This window comes from Mustela nigripes, chromosome 1 (genome assembly GCF_022355385.1).
Source record: "Mustela nigripes isolate SB6536 chromosome 1, MUSNIG.SB6536, whole genome shotgun sequence".
Classification (NCBI taxonomy): domain Eukaryota; kingdom Metazoa; phylum Chordata; class Mammalia; order Carnivora; family Mustelidae; genus Mustela; species Mustela nigripes.
In genome coordinates, this window is record NC_081557.1 from 126,608,206 (window position 1) to 126,628,470 (window position 20,265).

Consider the following 20,265-nt stretch of genomic DNA (forward strand, 5'->3'; position numbering starts at 1 on the left):
GATCCTCAGCATTCTGCACATGCATATTTGATCTGCTTCTGTGTTCCAGTTACTGTTTAGAATCTGAGCACACAGAGGCAAACTGATGAGCAAGGTCCCTCATGGAAGTTGCATCCTGGGAAGGGGAGGTGATAAATAAGCATATAATATAGGTCAGGCAGTGGTAAGTCCTACAGAACGAAATAATGTAGGGTTAGTAGTTAGAGTCAGAGAGAGGGGCGGGGTGCTCTTTTATCTGGGGTGGTGAGGGGAGGCCTTTACTGCCGAGAACTGTGAGAGGCGTCCTGGCATTAAAGGGAAGAGGGTTCTGGGAAGACTGGTGCCAGATTTTAGCTCCACTGAAATACTGTGTGACTACTTCCTGTCTTGATGTTCTGTTTTTGTCTCATGTTCTTTGAGATGAACGTGGTCTTAGCTCCAGGCTATCTGATCTCTATCAGACAAGCATGGTTCTCAGAGCTATTCATAGCTGGCATCTTGACTTAGTCTTCACCTATGATGGGGGGTGATAGGGTCTCTTAGATAGGGTGAGCATGGTGGGGCTGGGTTTCCAGTACAGGGTGGAAGTAGGAATAGGATGTTGTCTGCACAAGGTCATGAACCTCAGGGAGGGATGGGACAGTATATTACCACCCATTTGGGGGAACAGCAACTCTTGCTGCTTAGCCTGAAACTCTTCAAAGCCAGAAAGCAGTTTGGGGTGTGGGGGTAGGAGGGAGAAGCTATGACCAACCATAGAATTAAGACACCTAATGCCTTTTCCTTTCTTTTTTTCTTAAGCTTTTCAGTTTGGAAAATTTTGAGCATGCATGAAAAGTAGAGAGAAAAATATAATTAAACTATGTGTGCTCAATATTCAGCTTCAGTTGGTTGCCACACAACCAATCTTATTTCTCCCATATGTCTTACTCCCTGTCCCAGTGAGTTTGACAGAAATCCCATTATCCTGTCGTTTCATCCATAAATACTCTACTACAGAGCTCTGAAAGGTAGTTCTCCTTTTGCTCCATCGTATCCTCAACACACTTAAAGACAAGCAGTTAATTTCTTAATATTACAGAATTAGGCTGTATTCAGATTTTTCTGATACCCATTTACATCTGCCTTTAGCAGTTGGTTTGTTTGAATCTGCCTCCAAACACATTGCATTTGATTGATAAGTTTCTTTATTTTTCAAAGAGTTTATTAATTTGAGAGAGAGAGACAGAAAAGAACGAGTGGGGAGGGGGGAATGGCAGAGGGAGAGGAAGAAGCAGGCTCCCCACTGAGCAGGGATCCAAACGCTGGCTGGATCCCAGGACTCTGAGATCATGACCAGAGCCAACGGCAGATGCTTAACTGACTGAGCCACCCAGGTGCCTCTTGATTGATAAGTTTCTAAGTCTCTCTTAATCTGTAAGTTTTTCTTTCTCCTTTTTTCCTTTGAAAAGGAGTCCTGATATTTTTTAATTCACTTTAAAAATACCTTTAAAATAGTACTACTTCCTAAGTTATGGGTTAATAACAAAATAGTAAAAGCAAAAGAGTTTGATATTTAACCCATATTGCTGTTCTTTTGGTGTTTCTGTTTAATCTTGATCATCAGGTGTCACTTTTTCTAACCAAGAAAATTGCATCAAGTCATGGCTACCTTTGTTTTGTTTTAAATAGCTTTGAACACTTAGTAAAGAAAACTTGATGGTTTATTAGACACTAGCCTTAAACTTTGAATAAGATAAGATACCTCTGTCAGGAAGTGTTCAGTGTGGCTTTGGAGATTAGCTGGTAAAAGTGAATTAAAATCTTGGGACGCCTGGGTGGCTCAGTTGGTTAAGTGGCTGCCTTCGGCTCAGGTCATGATCCCAGCATCCTGGGATCGAGTCCCACATCGGGATCCTTGCTCCACAGGGAGCCTGCTTCTCCCTCTGACTCTGCCTGCCACTCTGTCTGCCTGTGCTTGCTCTCGCTTCTCTCTATGACAAATAAATAAATAAAATCTTTAAAAAAAAGTAAATAAATTCTATTCCACTAAGGGGCACCTGGGTGGTTCAGTTAGTTAAGCATCCAATGTACTCTTTGTTTCTGCCCAGATCCTGATCTCAGGGTCATGAGATTGAGACTGCATTAGGCTCTGCACTCCCATGCTCTCTCTCTCTTAAATACATCTTTTTTTTTTTTTTTAAAGATTTTATTTATTTATTTGATGGAGAGAGATCACAAGTAGGTAGAGAGGCAGGCAGAGAGAGAGAGGAGGAGGAAACAGGCTCCCTGCTGAGCAGAGAGCCCGATGCGGGACTCGATCCCAGGACCCTGAGATCATGACCTGAGCCGAAAGCAGCGGCTTAACCCACTGAGCCACCCAGGCGCCCTTAAATACATCTTTTTAAAATCATGTATTTACTTATCCTCTTAAACCTTTAAAAAAAAAAAACCACCTCTATTCTACTATGTGTGATAACACAGGTATAGTTGGGGTTGCATGAAGTGGAGAAGAGCTAAGTCTGTGCTTGTTAGGAAGGACTTTGTAGAAGAACTTGTGTTTGAGCTGGAGTTTGTGGAGCAGAGACAACAGAGGAGGGCCTTCATGTGGTTTAAGAAGTTCATACCTCCCCAAATTGTGACAAAGAGATGAAGAAGGTCTTTAAGTAGTTAAATGGGAGCCAGTGTATTGTGAGAACTTTTAAAAAACTATTGTTTTGCTTAAAATTACTACACATAGGGGTGCCTGGGTGGCTCAGTTGGTTGGGCATCTGACCCTCGATCTCAGCTCAGTTCTTGATCTTAAGGGTCATGAGTTCAAGCCCCACACTGGGTTCCATGCTGGGTGTGGTGGCTACTTAAAAAAAATGGATACAGAGTACTATGGTTATCAGTTCTATCATTACAGTACCTCATTTTCATCTTTTATGTGACATAATGAAAATCTGCATTAAACACATGTTAAAGTTATTTCACACCAGCATTACAGAGCCACATATTAAAAAAGGAATGCAAAATGACAGCTGTAAAATAGAGGTAGAAATATTCTAAAATTGGTTCCAAGATTTAACAAAATCTTAGTGGTCACTTATTCTTTAAAAGCAATCAGGGGCACCTGGGTGGTTCAGTTGGCTAAGTGTTCGATTCTTGACCTCAGCTCGGGTCTTGGTCTTGGGTTGTGAGTTCAGATCCCACCTTGGGTTCCATGCTGAGCATGGAGCCTACTTTAAAACAAAAACAGGTAGTATTTTCTGAAGTCACAAATTAAATGATGTTGTGCCATAATAATTAGATATTCATAATTAAGACTGAGTCATTGAAATGTGAAAAAATATTTTAAATCTAGTGTTTTAGAAGGCAAAGGCCAATGTCAGAAAACTTTATAAAGCTTTCCATTTCTTAAATAAATGTTAAAATAGGATGCTTGGCTTTAGGAATAAAGTCATCAGGGGCACCTGGGTGGCTCAGTGGGTTAAAGCCTCTGCCTTCGGCTCGGGTCATGATCTCAGGGTCCTGGGATCAAGCCCCACATCAGACTCTCTGCTCTGTGGGGAGCCTGCTTCCTCCCTCTCTCTGCCTGCCTCTCTGACTACTTGTGATCTCTGTCAAATAAATAAATAAAATATTAAAAAAAAAAAAGGAATAAAGTCATCAGACTAGAAGCTCAACAATAAGAAACAAGTTCTTCTTTGTTGGTTTTGAGCCCCCCCCAAACGTGCGACTGATCTGTATCCCTCAATAGGCTTAGATATAAATAGTTCAACAAATACCGTGTGTTTCCTACATACCAAACACTGTGCTAGGTGTTTTAAAGACAAGGGCATAGTTCCTACCTTCATGTGGTTAGCTGTCCATTGGGAGAGACTGCTCAAAGCATGCTATGTGGTAACAAGAGTTATCGGGGAATTCGGGGAAGGCATGTTGGGGACACCATTTCATACTTGAGTTGACAGGTAAACTGTAGTTATCCAAGTAAGAAAAGATAGAAGTGAAGCACTAGTTTCTTCCCTGTGAGGAAAACCAGTAGAATTTGGGAAACAGGGAGGCCTCTGTTTGCATATTTCCCACCAGTATCTGGCTCTGTGGCTATTAAAGCCAATTTTGTTGGGGAGGGAACTGGAAAGAAGGCCAGTCTGGAAGTCAGAGTGTTTCCCCCCAGCCCCTGCATGTAAGTCCAGTTTCTGTGAATGGATGTGTCATGCCTCTTAAAAGGCCAATATTGACTTTTTCAGGGTAGTGTTTTCAAGTGAGTAGTTTTTACTGATAATTTTCCTAGCCTTGACTGTGTAAGTAAGTAACCTGACTTGGGGAGCTTGGTACTATTTGTGGCCAGAATTGCTGAGCTCACTTCTGTGCGTGTTCTCCAAGGACAGTACTGTGTGTTTCACAGCCAGAATTCTGGAGATGTTCTCTCTGGCATGGCGGGACATGGCGTCCTTATCTGAGATGGGCAACTGTCCAAGAATTTAAGGACTTTGAAAATAGTGCCGCAGGCTGTGTGATGCTCTTCTAAAAGCACTTCGTGCTGTATTTACTTCTCTACATGGGTTCTTTGATCATAACTTTTTTGTTTCTGTCCTTTTCCTAAACATGTTTCTGAGGATTGAGGAAAATCAGGACAGTTGTGAAAGGCCCAGGGGTTGAGGAAATCTTTAGGGAAGAGGGGATGCCTGGAGAGAGAAAGCAGAGCTTGCCAGATGGTGCACAAAAGGCACTTGCCTCTCATCCCGAGGGGGCTGGGCGCCTGCTGGGCTGCCAAGCAGGGTGAAGTGCCAACAGCGTCTTACGCACCAGCTGCATCCCCTTTCCTCCTTGAGCAAGATGACCCTGTTGCTGTTAGGAATTTTGGTATTACTTAATCTGTCTTTAGCGTTACTTACGAGTTCTTGAAGTGTGATAAGTATCTCAGGCATTACATGCCATTGGGAAGATTGTGTCTTTAGTTTTATCTTATTTTTGTAGTACATCTAATCTATTTTAAACAGTTCTCTTACGTAGTTTTTAGGCTTTTGGGACCTCTTCCTCCTTTTCTTTTTTCTCTCTCCCATGTTTTTCTACACCACAGATTTCACTCTTGTGAAAGTAGGGTAGGGGAACACTTTCTGGGTGATTATGTCCCCTTAAAGAAGGCTCTGGGCTGAAATGCACCGAAGGCTTTTGTTAATCGTTTAGGTGGTTCCAGGCAAGACACAAAGGCGTGTTTCCTCAGGAGTTGCCTGCTTGTTTCACTCCCTTCTCATTGTTCTTTCATCGTTTCAAGTGTCTCACAGAGTGATGTGCTGAAGTGATTTCTGTATCTTTTAGGGTTTTTGATACAGATTTTTGCTCCAAACTTCTTATTTTCTTTTTTCAGAAATGTGTCACGATATTGTTAAAATAACATGTTGGTTAAGGGGCGCCTGGGTGGCTCAGTGGGTTAAGCCTCTGCCTTCGGCTCAGGTCAGATCCCAGGGTCCTGGGATCAAGCCCCGCATTAGGCTCTCTGCTCGGTGGGGAGCCTGCTTCTTCCTCTCTCTCTGCCTGCCTCTCTGCCTACTTGTGATCTCTCTCTGTCAAATAAATAAATAAAATCTTTAAAAAAAAAAAATGTTGGTTAAAATGAGCTTTTTGGGAGAAATTTTCATGCTGTCCTTTCATCAGTATACTCTAGGGCAGTGGTTCCCAAGGCATGCTGGACATGCCAACTCCGGGGCCCCATCCTAGACCTACAGAATCCGGAACGCTGGGGTGCAGCCCCTCAGAGTGTGTTTCAAAAAGCCCTCCAGGTTATTGTGAAGCGTGCTTAAATTGGAACCACTGGCTCAGGGTGCCAGTGAAGTCTCCTCTGGCATTCCTAACCTTGGAGCTAGAGCAGTCTGAAAGTTAGAAACGCTGTAAATTGCTTTTTGATGACTTTCTCTTTACCAGGAGGTTAAACTAGACTTTAAAAACCTAAGCTTGGGGCACCTGGGTGGCTAAGTGGGTTGAGCCCTTGCCTTTGGCTCAGGTCATGGTCTCAGGGTCCTGGGATTGAGCCCTGCTTCGGGCTCTCTGCTCAGTGGGGAGCCTGCTTCCCCCTACCCCTCTGTCTGCCTCTCTTCCTACTTGTGACTTCTCTCTCTATCAAATACACAAATAAAATCTTTAAAAGAAACAAACAAACAAACAAACCCCTCCCCCCAAGCCCCCTAAGCTTTTGTGTGTTGTTTCCAAAGAATTTTGAACTATATCTAGTTTAATTTCATAGAACAGGTTTCTGCTGTTAGGAATTTCAGTGTTACTTAATTTGTGTTTAGCATTACTTATGAGTTCTTGTAATGTAAGTACCTAAGGCATCATATGCCATTGGAAAAATTGTACCTTTAGTTTCATCTGATTAAAAATGTTATATTTTATGTGGTACATCAAACCTGTTTTAATCAATTCTTTTACAGTTAAAGTGACTTTTTTTTTTTTTTTTGCATGAAGTTCTGATGGAAAGCATATTCATATGAGGAAAAAATCCATCTTGAACTTATTTGTGAAAACTTTCTCAGTTTAGTTGAAAAGTTGTCAATGACCTAACTTTATGAATAATTTCACTCCTTGGAACTGACCCTTACAATTTGACAACATTATTATTATTATTATTATTATTTTCATATAAATCCCTTCTCCCCCACCCCCTCCTTGTAAACTCACTATAATTCAGTCAGATGCAGATATCATTGTGAAACCTGTTTTCTAGGAAGATAGCTTTTGCCAGTTGGATTTTGATGAACCTAGAATCTTATAGAGGTTATAGTCTGAACTAACTCAAATCAGAATTCTAAAGTGAGTGAGGATATTTTAAGAGGATTGGGCTCCTTGGTGGACCCCTTTCCATGGAAGGCCTTGCTCATGACTCGGTGTCCTATCTTGGTGACTCAGAGTCATCTGTGGTTTCGAAGCCTTGTCGTCATCAGCTTCTACTTCCCTATTGAAACTTATGTTTCCTATATTTTATGTCCTTGGGCTCGCTCTCTGCTTCTGAGGAATCAGCTCTTCTGATAAACCAGTTACTACTGACATGAAAGAGCAAAGAGGACACAGGGACTCCCCCTCATCCCCCCTCCCCCCACCAACCTCACACACGCACCAACAACAGACACAGAATGTGACCAGCCCACTCATTTCATTGTCTTATGGAGAGGAGTGTGGTTCCATTAGTGGGAATTAAGTTCAGCTGAATCTACAGTTTCGTGAGAAACATATTTTTGTCAGATTCAGTTATGAAGTACTCAAAAGTATGGCCTTGGCTCCTAAAACAAAGAGCTGCGAGAACACTTACGGAAACTTTTAATCTTTTTATTTACGGAAAGAAAAAGAAGGGAAACCAGAACTCAGTGAGATGGAGTGATTTGATCCACACCACTTCACAAAATGAGTTGGTGACAGTGATGAAAAGAGAATCTCCTATCCCCTGGTAGCCCAAGGGCATTGTTCTTTGCCTTTAGCCCCTGGTAAGATTTACCAACCTTTTCTCCACCTTTAAACATGGTTGAAATGGAAATGTATCCTTATAGTTCCATCAGTGAGGCAGCAGTCTTGAAGAAATGTGAATTTTGTTATTTCTCCTGTCCTGTTTGGACATGTGTAAACCATCCTCTCTGCCAGTATTTCAATCAACAAACCACTTGGCCACTTAAGGAAGAGTTATGAATTCTGGTGGATGTTTGAAAACCTTTCGAGGCCTTTTAGTTAGGTCAAAGAAGTTCCAGCATCAGTAAATACCTAAGGAGTGGGTGTTCTCATCTTGGTAGAAGATCCTGGGACCTATACCATAGTGGAGCAGCCCTTAAAGAAGTAACATTTCTCCAGTATTCTTGATGGCACAGAGAAGAAAAAAATGTGTGAGCAAAACTTGCTACTGGTGACAGAGATGAAAAGTGATTCAGAAGAGCTGGAGTCTGAAGAAGTTTTAGAAATATCTTAGATATATTTTGATTTTTGTTTTTTTTTAATGTACGCATGAAAGGGACACATGATATAAATCTACCAAAGAGCTCTTTAAATAAATGTCAAGGTTCTGAGTATTCAATTTTAGTCAAGATTTCATTAGCAGTATTTTTTCCATGATAGTATATGAAAAGGAGAAAAGTATATGAAAAGCGTATTTCAAAATAGTATATGAAAAATACTGTCAATATTATTTTACTTTTTGAGAGAAAGTGCTCGTGAGTAGGGGGAGGTGCAGAGGATAAAGGAGAGAAAGAATCTTAAGTAGGCTCCACGTCCAACCCAGAGCCTGACATGGGGCTCAATTTCACAACCTTGAGATCATGACTGGAGCCAAAATCAAGAGTTGGACACTTAACTGACTGAGCCACCCAGGTGCTGCTGGAGTGTCTTGTTTAGTGTCATATTGGATTGAATGAAATACAGAAATTCCTTGGTGATGGGGATTACGAGAGGCCCAAGGGTATACCAGGGGGCATGATAGTGTAGTGGAAGGAATATGGACTTTAGGGGCAATGGCAGATAGGCACCTCTCAGTTCTACCACTGCAGGGAGTCGAAGGGACCATTGGGCCCAGGGGCTAAATGATTCCATCACTGCATTAGAATGAAGGCCATGCCTCCCACAGGCTGCCCCCAGCCTGTGACCGAGACAGCAGGGGTACAAAAGCAGCTCATTCCTGGGGACCCTGGAGTCCTCTGACAGGAAGCCTTGGCTCAGTACTCCCCGATGACCTTGCTGAACTTTCCCTAGAACTGTCCTGCAGTCTAACCCGTGTCCCCGCAACCGTCTGACCTTTCTTCCCTCCCTGTCTCCTTCCCCGGGGTCAGACCTGCCTGCATCACTGTCTGACAGCTCTTCCAGCCTCCCCATGTTCTCTCACAGATGCTTCCCCTAATACATTTCTGACATTTTTCATCTGGTTGTGATGTCTGCTTCGTTGAGATGTGGTTTAATACAGAAACAGACGGTTTTGAATGGAGATGATGTGTAGAGGAGCCTCAGCACAGGTATTCATGGTTCCTATGGTCCCCATCAGCAGGGAGTGTTGAATTTCTGTGGAACTCTATTCTTCATGTTATCTAAATTTGTAGGCGAATCCTATCTCATTTGTATAATAAATATTTTTGAATGCCTGTTAGGAGCTGGGTGGTGTTCTAGCATTTGAGGATGCAGTGAGATGTTAGGTCCTTGTGGAGATGAGGCACTCAGCTGCTGACTGCTTAGTGGAGAAGGAGAGAGCCTTCCTGCCTCCCGCACTCCTTTTCTGTCTCGGCCACTCCGATAGCCCAGGCACAGAAGGGCTGATGATTAGTCTCTTTGCCATTGACCAAGGGTTTAGGCATTCTTTTCTGAACAGGTCTCCCCACCTTCCCCTCCTTCTCTCTGTCTTTCTCATATTTCCTTCATTCAATCATTTATGGCCTGATTTATGAGGTTCCATTAGGTGCTATGCCTCTGATTTATAGTTCACTTCAGAAATTAAAATATTCTCTGGAGGCCCCTGGGTGGCTCAGTCCATTAAGTGGCCACCTTCGGCTCAGGTCATGATCCTGGGGTCCTGGGATCAAGCCCTGCATCAGGCTCCCTATTCAGTGGGGAGTCTGGTTCTCCCACTCTGCTCCCTCTGCTTGTGCTCTCTCTCTCACTCTTTCTCTGTCAAATAAATGAAATCTTTTTTTTTTTTTTAAGATTTTATTCATTTATTTGACAGAGATCACAAGTAGGTAGAGAGAGCAGGGAAAGCTGGCTCCCCACTGAGCAGAGAGCCCGATGCAGGGCTCGATCCCAGGACCCTAAGATCATGATCTGATCTGAAGGCAGACGTTTTAACCCACTGAGCCACCCGGGCATTCCTAAATAAAGTCTTTAAAAAAAAAAAAAATAAAATGTCCTCTTATTTAAAGCTAAAAAATAAAAATTTTAATTCTCTTGTGATACTTTTGCAGCTTTCTGTCAGGCTCCTCTTTCCCTCACTTTTGTGGGATTTTATTGTTTCTCAGATTGTTCTGGCTGGGTATTTATTTAAAAAAAAGAAGAAGCTAGATCCTTATTGTCCCTCATGCACAGAGGGAAAGAAGATCAAGGTTAAATCTCTTATTTAATGTCCTTATTAGGTTAATTTATTCATAATATACCCAGTCATTGAAAATTCTCAGTTTTTCTTAAGAATAATAAAAAAAACTTTATTGTTAGAGTCATTTGATTTAAATAATTGGAGTAAAATTGCAACCTTTAATGAATGGCTTTCAAAATTGATGCAGGGCTTCCTTTTTATTTTTCCTTTCAAATAAACACGAAGATATTTGTTTGTAGAAAAGAGACATTAAGGGAAGCTTAAACTTTTGTGATGTAATGGCTTAGCTTTTTTGAGGGCAAGATTATGGCCAAATATTCAGGGAGTTAAGCCAGGGAAAAGAAATTGTCAGAACTTCAGCTCAAGTCTTCTGGTTTTGTTAGGCTCTGATTAGAGTTCAGGATTGAAAGTAGTCAAAAACTCTAGCAACTTTTTATTCTTGGACTTTCAGAAAGCAAAGATGTGGTGACTGATCTAGTGAAATTAGAATGTATATTTTATTAATTACAATTTCTAGCCTGTTACATGGGACTGCTGTGGCCTAGAAGAATCTGGCATTCAAGAAACTATTTCCCAATAATTGGTTCTTAATTTTCAGGTTTAAACTCTATAGAATTAATTTATTGCACGTCTATACCTATGTCCCATTTAGACCTTCATATGTGGGTTTAAGATTCTCACCAAGTTGAGTTGGTAATTTGAGCTACCACTGCTCTAAAATTTAATTTTGTTTCCACCAGAAGGATTAGCTTAGCTTGAGCTGTGCTCATAAATAAAATAACATCCAGGGATTTGTTTGGAAGTTAAAATTGCTTCTAGTGTGGCATTCCCTTCCTTTTTTTTTTTTTTTTTTTAAACACTTAACTGTGTTAAGTAGGTAGAACAACTGTTACTCTTTTTTTAAAGTTGTGAATATTCAGGTAACAAAAGAGAATTGCTTTCTTCTCTGGTTTAAAACCAGAACTGGTGATTAGGACCAAGCCCACATGAGAGAATATTGGCCTCTTGTCACTGTGACAAGGCTCTCATAGAACGACCAATTAAATGTTTTCATTTCTTCTTAACATCAGAGTCTTTTGCCTTCTTTCTCTTATTATTTTAGCTACTAGAAAAATAGGAGGGCTTTATTGTGCATTTTAATTTTTCTATTAGGACCCAAGTCTAGGTTGATGGAGGAAGGCTCAGTCCAGGGAGAGACTGGCTAGATGGAGAAAAAGAGAGATTGCAAAGGATGAGTGTGGATGGGAAGTAATCTAATTCATCAAAAACGATCTGGCTTAATCAGGTTAAAAAACTTATTTAAGAATTGAAGTGATAGTGCTGCATTTTGACAATTGTTGAAAGGTCTGCAATTTAAACAATGCCAATGCTCTGTTAGTCTAGATTCTCAGTTGCAAGGTCTAAGTCTTCTGAACAGAATGGGAATTAATTTAAAGAATACTTGGTAGTGCACCTGGGTGGCTCAGTCAGTTAAGCGTCTGCCTTCAGCTCAGATCATGATCCCAGGGTCCTGGGATTGGGCCCCGCATCCGGTGCCCTGCTCCTCAGAGAGCCTGCCTTCCTTCTGCCTGCCTCTCTCTCTATCTCTCTCTCATGAATAAATAAATAAAATCTTAAAGAATCATGCGTGGTAGCTTGCAGGATCTTTATCTGGTTCTGGAAACCAGGAATGATGGCCGGAGTTGCACTTGTAGAACCCAGTTTGGAGAAGAACGTCAGTACTGTTTGCTGCAGGGTGTGCACAACATGGCATGTCCCAACAGCACCGCTGCCCTTGCTGGTGATTGTGGAGCAGCTCCTTCTGGAAAGGATGGCGCTGCCACCCACCAGAATCTCTGGTCACTAGAAGTTCTAGCTTCCAAATCCAAGTCTGGGGTGGGAGCATCTCATTAGTGGAACTCTGGCCAGGTCCCACGACCTCACTACCAGGTGGCTGGGAAAACAAGAGTCTGTCATTTCCAGCTTTTATAGTGGAAGGTGGACTGTTCCTCATTTGGTAGAATTCTCAAACATAGGAAGGTGTTTTAAGTGTTGTGTATCCCAAAGGGCAGATATGCACTACCTATATTGTTTATGCCTGATTGTACAGCAACACTGTTTTCCTGTGAGAAGATGAAACAAAAAATGTTTTGGAATGGCTCGAATGGACACACTTGTAAATATGCCTGTGTTTGTCTACTAGATAATCATATGCCTACTTTCATGTAGTTGATTAAATATGTGGCAGTATTTTAAAATCAAATTTTCAAAACCATTTATTTATTTGTCAGAAAGTGTGTACATGTGTACACATGAGTAGGGGGAGGGGCAAAGGAAGAAGCCGGGAGTCTGACACAGGGCTCTATCCCAGGACCCTGGGATCATGACCTGAGTTGAAGGTGACTGAGCCACCCAGGTGTCCCTAAAATCAAATTATTGATGTATACTTTAGAATTTTTTTTCCCCACTTCATAAAAAAGTTATTCCAAGTCTTGATCCCTTTTATGTTAGTATGTTTATCACTGATATATTCTGATTTTTTTTTTTCGGCATACCTATCCACAGTATTTCATGGCCACACTTGTCTGAGTTCTTTGAGATATGGCACCTTTAAAAAAATTCCTTTCTGATGCTTTCATTGGACATTTTATCTTAAGCTACAGGTGCTCATTTGTAGCACATTTGGACAGTCTCTTTTACAGATTTTGTAATACAGATGTATTTTCATGGCTTAATCACTCTTATTTCTTTTAAAGTGGTCTTTACAAAAGCACAGAACTCTTATAATTTGAGGTTTTCTCCAGAATAACTGCATCTCTTATATTTCTTAGCTTCCTCTTGTTTTTGTGACCCAGACACTTTTGTGATCTGAAACTAGGTGTGGTGGTGGGGTGGAGGTGGGGGTGTTAAGGCTAAGATTCCTCTAAGAGTTCTTTGTTGATCAAAATAATGGAAAGCACACTCTTTAAGGAGACTGTAAGAATTCTTATATAGGGTTAAGTCCTTTTTTTTCCCTGAGAGACAATTTTGGGAAGAATGTTTCTTATGTTCAGATATATATAATAGTTCCTTGACACCCTTTCTTGAGGTTCTGTTTCAAGAAGAAAGTAAGAAACATATCTTTGATACATGGTTTCTTGCTGCTATTCTTGATAGGGGAGTTGGAAAGTAGAGTTTTCCCTTTAATGAGATGGGAAGTATCTGGAAGGTCATGGGAGAAAATAGTGGAAATTCTCCTTTGCTCTCAGATTATGCATTCCTCTGGGGTCAAGAACACTTGGAATCCAGGCTTAAAATAACAAGGGCCATGGGGAACAGACATAATTCCTTCTGTTTCATTAGACTCAGTCTATCCTTGTTAGTACTGAGTGATTAGAAAGGCATGGTTTAGTACTTACATGGACTTATTCACTGTTTTATCAAGACTGAGGTGTGAAAAAAATGTTACTAAAGATCTCATACAATGTAGTTTCGCCTTTTACAGAATATGGGTTTCTAGGCCCAGGCCCCATTTTCTTTAGATTTAGAATCAGAACTTATCCTTCGATCACAAATGGGGAAACTCAAAGCAGCAGCAGAGTTTCTCTCCAAAGCAGAGTCTGATTTTGTGCTTGTCAGCTGTCCCTTGTCAACAGGTTTCCTGGTGACTGCTTCAACTATGGAGACAGGCAGAGATACTGCCCTACCTTTCCTTTTCTTTTTAGACATTTAAGTTCTCACCTCCAGGTACCTAATAAAAGGGATTTCAGACTGGACTTGTTGGAAAACTTAATTCCCCAGGCTGTTAGAAAATACTCCTGTTCTTTTACTTTGAATTATGAAGTGTTAATGGATTCTGTGATTGGCCATTCAACACTGAGATGTACCTTGTGCTTCTGCTTCTCTGAACTCCCACAGAATCCTGGAGCTGGTTAAGACCCCAGAGGTCTCCCAGGCCAGCTGTCTCTCAGTGCAGGTCTTACTGAGCTCCTCTTGATGGCAATCCCAGAATCTGATCTATAGCGTTTCCCCATTAGACCAATTCCAATTCCAATTCTGGTTTTCTTATTCTTCTTAAACTGTTGTACCATTCTGGGCACATTCCTGCTTCACTCCAGTTAGAAAATCTCTCTTGAACCGCAGTACCCATGCTACTGAGATAGGACACAGGTGAATGATTGCCTTGTTTGGTTTGAACATATCCAGTGTATGTGTTCATTCTTTTTTAGGGCAACTTATGACTCCTTTGACTCACACTGACTTCAGTTAACTCATTTTTAGGGACTAAAGCCCTTATTAAAGCCTGCTATTAAATTCACATAAAGTATTAAGATAGTTTTACACTTGAGGGGGATCTGGGTGGCTCTGTCATTAAGTGTCTGCCTTTAGCTCACTTAATGAGGGTCCTTGGATTGAGCCCCCGCATCTGTCTCCCTGCTCAGTGGGAAGCCGGCTTCTCCCTCTCCCACTCCTGCTTGTTTCCCTCTCTTGCTGTTTCTTTCTGTCAAATAAATAAAATCTTAAAAAAAAAAAATACAAAAACAGATCTTGCCTTTAAAAAAAAAATAAAAAAAAAATAGTTTTACACTTGAACAGTTGCCTGTTAATATTGAAACCACTAGATTGCTTATCCCAGCTGAATTCTACAGCATCACTTTTGAATCCCTCTTTTCAGCCAGACAGCTACTTGCACTGTGGTTCTCTTATCCAGCAGTCAATCTTACCTCCTAAATCTTGGTCTCCTTCAAATACTGTAAATGTATATTTAAAAAATATACAGTTGGTTGAGAGTAAGTAGCATATCTTTGGCCATGATACTTGAGATGATTCTCTAAGGCAGGGTTCGGCTAACTGGCTCAAGCCCGCCTTGCCTCCTGTCTTTGTACATATAATTTTGCTGGACTCTAGCTCTGCTCATTCACTTACAGACTGTTTACAGCCGCTTTTGTGCAAATGGCAGAGCTGAGTGGTTGCAACCCAGCCTTTCGTAGAACAAGTTGGCTGACTCCTGCCCTAAGGTGAAAGCAACTGGTAAATGAACACGTTTTATGTTCATGTAGATGCATTCTGTTTCTAAGCAAGACTATCCAAAATCCCTTCTAAGGCTCATTAGTCACGGCTTTTTATGACTTCCTTTTGTGGCCTGTTCAAGTATTTTATGGGGAAAAATATGGTTATATAAGATTATATGTGGATTCTAAAATCACAATCTGTGTTTGCTTTTTCTTTTTCTCTTTAAATGACTTGATTGGTTTCTAATCTACTAGTATTTGAACACTTTTGTATTGTTACTTCAGTTGTGTCTTTCAAGTTGGGGTACTGTTTTCACAGTAATTTCTTTCTTTCTTTCTTTTTTTTTTTTTAAATTTTATTTATTTATTTGACAGAAATCACCAGTAGGCAGAGAGGCAGGCAGAGAGAGAGAGGGAAGCAGGCTCCCTGCTGAGCAGAGAGCCTGATGCGGGACTCGATCCCAGGACCCTGGGATCATGACCTGAGCTGAAGGCAGCGGCTTAACCCACTGAGCCACCCAGGCGCCCCACACAGTAATTTCTTTTAAGGTCTTAGGAGTAGTCCTTGACTCGGTATTCGTTTTTCACTGGGGAAGAAGAATCACATTTTGGCCTTAGAACATTTTAGTAACACTTATTACTAACAAATATTATATAATACTTCTGTGAAATTTATAAAAGGAACTGAGAGATTCCAAGGAGTCTCCAGTCTATTTTGAGAAAAAGAAGAAAACAATCTTCGTTGCTCAACCAACATTGCCTTACTGAAGCATTTAGTCGCCACTCTGTTATTTTGTTCTTGAACAGAATACTTAACGTTCAGTTCAGAAGTTACATAAACAGGTTTTTTTTAAGGGAAAAAAAAGATAATTTTAAATTTAATAATATTTCAATCAAAACATTTAATGAAAAAATTGGATATTGGAAAATTGGAAAAAACAGGTACTCCTTTCCTTATTCTGGAAATTTCTTTGTTAACCTGCAAACAGTAAGACAGAAATCCCTTATATTCTTTTCCTACACCAGTGTTAGACCTTGGGAGTCAGATATTGCAGCAAATTAATTCTCCAAGCGAAGGACACACTTAATGACCTACAATTGCTCATGTGTAATCTTTGTGGCCTGGTCTTTTTATTTTTTTTATTTTTATTTTTTATAAACATTTTTATCCCCAGGGGTACAGGTCTGCGAATTGGCTTGGTCTTTTTAAAGGACATTTACTCCACCATCTGGAGTTTTAGGGCTCACATTTCAAAAGGCCTTCACATGTCCGTGTTATTAATGCCCACAGCTAGCATTCACAGGGCATTTCCTATGTCCTACTCTGATGGCAAACGGAGCCCATTGGATCTCTTCAGCTGTGTTAGTGACACCAGATTGCTTGCAGCTCTATGCCCTGAGATGTCCATTTTCCCCTCCTCGTTACTCTTATTCTTTGCCTGAAGAGCTCCAGTGCCCTGTTTTGGGCTCAGGTCTGTTTTATGCCCTTCTAGAAGTCCTCCCTTACCCAGACAGAGTCCCATCTGTGCAGTTTGCCTGTGCAGTGTGATGCTGGTAAGTTTATGTCTCCTGGAGATCCTCCTACCAGGGACGACCCTCATTGCTCACCTACTCCCTGCCTCACTAGAGAAAATCTCACAACGGGGGCCGATGGGTGTCTGCACAAATTCCTGCTTGCTTATCTCAAAGGGCCTATAGGCCTGCCTGGAAGTGTTCATGTTTCTCTAGGAAGTACCCTGCTCACTGTTTGTGAGGATTCTTTCCTTCATTCTCCTCTCTCTGCAAACTTTTCCCCATGCCCAAACTCTCTTAGTAAGTGACCTTGCCTTGTATGTCATAGAAAAAAGAACCATCAGGTAGCAGGTCCCCAGCCTCTCTTCATGAAATCTGCAGGCTCATTTGTGCTGACACTGTGTTCTCCTTACTTCCTGTTAATGAGGGGGGGAAGGAGCCCAACTCCTGTGACAGGGCCATACCCATGTGTGGACAGCATCTCATCTCCTCCCCACATTTGAGATTTTGAACCATCTTTTCTGGATTCTTCATGTGGGCATTTAGGTATTTTACTATCCTTGGGATGTCTCCTGGAATCTCAGATTTAATGGAATGCCTTAGTGCTTGCTCCCAGCTGCTTTTCCTCAAAATTTTCCTGCTTTACTAAAGAGTATTGTCGCGTATACAGTTGCTCGTAGCAGGAATCTGGGAGTGATCCTGGAAACACCCTCCTTTCCCGCTTTGTCTATCATCGGTCACTTTGATTCTACCTGCAAATAGCTCTGAAAATGGTCTCCTCTCAGTTTTTGTTATGAAAAATTTTTGTTATTCCAACCCCCCATCCTCTATTGTATGTGCCATTCTAGAAGCCTCCTAGCACGTCTTTCTCCTCCTAGTTTTCCTCACCTCTAATCTCTTTTTCTCAGAGAACCCCCGAGTAATCTTTAAAAGATCTAAATAATCATTGTTTTCGTGCCTTGCTTAAAACCCTCCAGTGGCTTTCATCATGCCCCAAATCAAAGAACTCTTTCCCTGGACCTGCAGGGCCCTGCATGTTCCCACACCCTTGCCTTCACTCCTCTCTTTCCATCTACTTCTCTGTTCTTAATGCCCCCCCACCCCGGAGCCTTTTGCTAGTTACTGTAATACACAAATTCCTCACCTTAAACCTTTTGACCTCTTCTGGCTTCAGGCTGGAAACTGTTTCCCTTGCTCTCTGCACCCCTAATTCCTTCTCCTCTTTCAGATCTGAGCTTAAATGTCATTTCTTTGATGGAACTCTCCTGAGTCTTTTTTTCCTTATAAATCCTCTAATATATTCCTCACCTTAGCCCTGCTTTTCTCCATAGGAAGGGATTCCTAGAATTTGCAGTTAGATGTTTACTTATGTATTCATGAGTGCATCCTGTGTCTCCCATGCTAGACAGTAACTTCCAGGAGGGCGGAAACTGGACTGATTTTGTTCATCATCGTGTCTTCAGCACCTGAGGCTGAACGCTCAGCAAATACTTGTTTCGTGTAATACAGGTTTATTGCAATGGCAGCTTGGAATGGGGAAGACCCCATCTGGTACTTTTAGGGCTCATACTTATATGATTTGGAATCTCTGCTCCTGTCTTCTGTGAACTTGAGTGGTTCCTAGCTCCTGTGTTCCCAGCATGGCTTGCTGGGCTGGCTTCTTTCTTGAGTGGGCCAGCCACCATGGAGGATGTATGTGTATATTTTATATGTAAGTTTATGTACGTGTATATTTATATGTAGGTTTATGCAGGAACATGATGTGGAAGCTAGACAGTGACTCTGGTGCTCATAGAAGTGTGCCTTAAATTATTTTGAGAGGTTGTGTGTGAGCTGGGTCACTTTGGAAATGTATGGCAGACCCTCTCCTATCTGCTGGAGGTATTCCCTATTGTTCTGAGTGGTTGGGATTCCTGGCATGTGCTTTGTCCCTGCTCTCTTCTTTAGTGCAGGAGTTTCTGGTTTGCCATTGTTGTAGGTCACATGCTCAACAGTGTAGAGAGGATAAAATGAACCTAGTTTGAAAATGATCCCTTTCCCTTGACTAGTTGTTGCTCTTAATTCTTGTAGTTCACTGTTGCCCCAGCTCCTTGATACCTAAGTGACAAGTTGTCATAGTGGGAGTGAGTAGAACCTAGTTTCTGGCCCAAGGAAGAGAGTTCAACTTCTAGACATCTCAAGTAGGCACAGTCACTTTTTCGAGGATTCCCTGTTTCACCGTTCGAACGGTCTCTTCAGGAGAAGTGCTTACCTAATGGAACATTGCAAAGGAGCCTTTGGTTAAATTCAGAATCCTTTCCTTTCCTTTTCTTTCTTTCTTTCTTTTTCTTTTAATTAGAAAAAAATGTGTTTGAAGATTTTATTTATTTGAGAGAGAGAGATGGGTTGCCTGGGTGGCTTAGTCCTTAAGCATCTGCCTTCAGTTCAGACCATTATCCTAGGGTCCTGGGATCAAGCCCTGCATCTTCTCTCTCTCCTTCCTGCTGTGTTCTCTCTCTCTCTCTCTCAAATAAATAATAAATAAAATAAAAAGAGAGCACAAGAGAACATGAGGGGAGTGAGGGGCAGAGGGAGAGGGAGAAGCCGAGGAGCCCAGCTCAGGGCGGGATCTCCGGAGCCTAGATCATGACCTGAGCCTGAGGCAAATGCTTATCCACTGAGCCACTCAGGTGCCCCAGAATCCTTTCTTTTTCTAAGTCACTTATTCTTTCTATAATTTAAAGCGTGGATTTCTAGGGGACTTTTCTTTAAAAAAAAAAAAAAAAAAAAAAAGCAGTGGCACATTGTTGTAAAGTATTTTGAGGTTTCCTTTTCTATCCTGGATGTTTTCCATATCCTGGAAATACATGGTGAGAAAGCCATTCTTCACCTGCATATTGTTAAATGCATTTTCCTTAGGTAGTTTTTCCCTCTTGTTTGGATTTTCAGCCTTGTTTGTTGTGTATATCCATCTTAAAATGAAAATCCCCAAGCCAGTCACTTTAAGAATGAGAGCAGTTGTGGTTGGAGTCAGTGTGTGGCTCCTATCATGTAGGAGCTGTTTGCCAGCCCGCCTAATATTGACTTTGCTGTGAGTTGCAGTGACGGCTTTGCTGATATCCTGTAAACCCTCAAGAGGAATTTCAGTAAGACTGAGTGTATTTAAACTTGTAACACACAAACCTAGTCCTTTACATAATGTAGTCTGATAACTAATAAAGGAATGTAATTGACTTGTAAATTTCTGAGGAGGGGGAGGGAAAAAAAACTCAAACAGAAGTGTTCTGTTAATGACTGTGATAGACCCCTTTGTTGTTTCAAGACAACCCTCTTGCTATTTTCCCTGAAGAAAGAGCTGTGTTGGGGCTGGGTTGCACATTTCACTGGCACTTTGCCCCACCTCCTCTTTCCTGAAAATATTTATGGAGATCTAGCGTGTTAATAAATTTAGAAGTGATTTAATGGTTGCATTGGCGGGGTGAGATAAGGTAGTTAAAATATGTTGTTCATTTTATTTCTGGGTGGGGTGGAAGAGGGAAATGAAATACTGATTTTTTTTTTCCCTTTTGGGAAACCTAATACTGTGTTCTTTTGTTATCATTCTTGTCCTCTAGGCATTAAGTGTAACTGAAACCTTGATTAAACCCTTGGAAAAATTCAGAAAAGAACAACTTGGAGCAGTAAAGGTTTGTGTCTAATTTGAGTGCACTTGTAAAGGGAAGACGGAGGGGCCGCTGCTGTTTCAGAGGAACAGCGTCAAGTGTACACTTTCTTCACATTTGGCAGCTTTAAAGGAGATGCTGGAGTGAACCA

General features: G+C 41.4%; 1 protein-coding gene across 1 annotated transcript in view; it reads left to right on the plus strand.

Moving 5' to 3' along the window:
- The window catches only part of ARHGAP10 (Rho GTPase activating protein 10), a 314,545-nt gene that overhangs the window by 83,982 nt on the left and 210,298 nt on the right, over positions 1 to 20,265 (plus strand). The window contains exon 4 of the mRNA XM_059373466.1: positions 20,067 to 20,138. Coding sequence (XP_059229449.1) covers positions 20,067 to 20,138 — 72 coding nt within the window. The remainder of the gene's footprint in view (positions 1 to 20,066; positions 20,139 to 20,265) is intronic.